This window comes from Buceros rhinoceros, unplaced genomic scaffold (genome assembly GCF_000710305.1).
Source record: "Buceros rhinoceros silvestris isolate BGI_N320 unplaced genomic scaffold, ASM71030v1 scaffold33433, whole genome shotgun sequence".
NCBI lineage: Eukaryota > Metazoa > Chordata > Aves > Bucerotiformes > Bucerotidae > Buceros > Buceros rhinoceros.
In genome coordinates this window covers 1,365-2,850 of record NW_010403572.1, presented here as the reverse complement: position 1 = coordinate 2,850, position 1,486 = coordinate 1,365, and the positions used below count along the sequence as shown (strand labels likewise).

Sequence of the window (1,486 nt, the reverse complement as noted above, 5' to 3'; positions counted from 1 at the left end):
TGGCAGAAAGCAGGTGCGGCTGCATGCTGGGTGAGGGGCTCAGAGCCGGGACCCTGCAATGGCCACCACCCGGGCCCCCTGCCCGCGGAGGTTTACTTTGCGATGAAATCCCGGAGGGCTGAGACCACAGTGAGGAAACGCCTGAGGGGTTTTGCCCTGGCTGCACGCAGCAGCCACGGCCCAGGCACTGCCCGCAGAGAGCATCGCTCTGCACAGTGACACCATGGGGCAGCCACCATGGCATAGCCCCACCCCCCGCCATGGAGATCCTGTACTCCCCCCAGTCACTCGCAGCAGTCCAAAACCAAGGGCTGTCCTGGCAGAGCCACTTTAATTGCACAGCAGAGCTCCATGCTGAGGTAGCCCCAGCCCTGTGGGGCACAGGCGTGTCCCTGGGGAGCAGCCAGGCCTTTGTCCCCAGCCCATGCGGCTGCAGGTGGTTCGTCTTCCTCACGGGACAGTCTCAGTCCAGTGTCACCCTGCCCAGCAATCCCGCACGGAAATCCCGCAGGAACTCGTAGGCAGCAGCCTGGTAGTTGAGCATCGTCACATTGACGTTCCCTGGGGGCAGGGGCAGTGGGCACCGAAGGTGTAGGTGGAGCCTGGAGTAACTCCAGGATCCCCAGCTCTCTGCGCCCCAGGAGGCAGAGCTCCCCCCGGAACACTCACCCGTGCCTGTCAGCACCTTCATCTTCTGTGTCTTGCCCTGGGTGAGGGCCACGTGGCTCAGCAGGGACTCGATGTCATCGCAGGCCTGAGCCAGCCCGTAGCGCTGCACATACCTGCCGAAGGAGGGGGCTCACACCCTGCTGGTATCATTTTTCTCCCCACCTGTTTCCTCGGGGACAATTTCTCCACCACTCGCTTGGGACCACAGGCAGCAGATGCAGCCCAGGGCCCTCCCCGGTTCAGCTGCGGCTCACCTGAAATGCTGCCGCTTGTTCAGGGCATACAGGAGGTAGTCGGCCATGATGTCCTGCCCCACGAGGTGGTCACGGATGCCTCCTGGAAAAGAGGGTCAAGCCCCAGCTCCCCCCAGCCCTGCTCTGGCCAAGCCCTGGCCACTTCTCCTGCTACCCATGTGCCCGCTGTGGGCACCCAGGCGGCGCACGGCAGCTGGGAGGGGTATGAGCCGCAGACTCCCACCCCAGCCTCAGGTACCAGGCGACTCAAAGCCGCGTCTGGGGAGTCCCACGGGCCACACCATCCACCTCACCGCACAGTGCCAGCTTCATGCCAGTCTCCACATCCCCCAGCTTTGGAGGCAGCACACCAGGAGTGTCCACCAGGTACATCAGGGGCTTCTCGCAGACCTGGGAGGGAGGAGGCAGGGCTGCTAGGACACGTGGCTCAGTAATTAGCACTGCACACTCTGACACAGCTAACGAGTGGGGCGTTGAGCTCTCAACTTGTTAAGGTCTCGATGGAAGGGGAACCCAAGCAACCCTTCGAGGTCACTCTCTCTCGAGTGACCTTGAGGTTTTCC

The 1,486-nt window shown here is 63.1% G+C and overlaps 1 protein-coding gene across 1 annotated transcript in view; it reads right to left on the bottom strand.

The window, feature by feature from the left end:
• Window positions 1–463: 463 nt before the first annotated feature.
• MTG1 (mitochondrial ribosome-associated GTPase 1) overlaps window positions 464–1,486 on the bottom strand; it is a gene marked incomplete at its 5' end in the record, with an annotated part of 2,383 nt that continues 1,360 nt past the window's right edge. Inside the window, 4 exons of the mRNA XM_010133065.1 lie at window positions 464–561; window positions 670–782; window positions 924–1,005; window positions 1,217–1,313. Coding sequence (XP_010131367.1) covers window positions 464–561; window positions 670–782; window positions 924–1,005; window positions 1,217–1,313 — 390 coding nt within the window. The remainder of the gene's footprint in view (window positions 562–669; window positions 783–923; window positions 1,006–1,216; window positions 1,314–1,486) is intronic.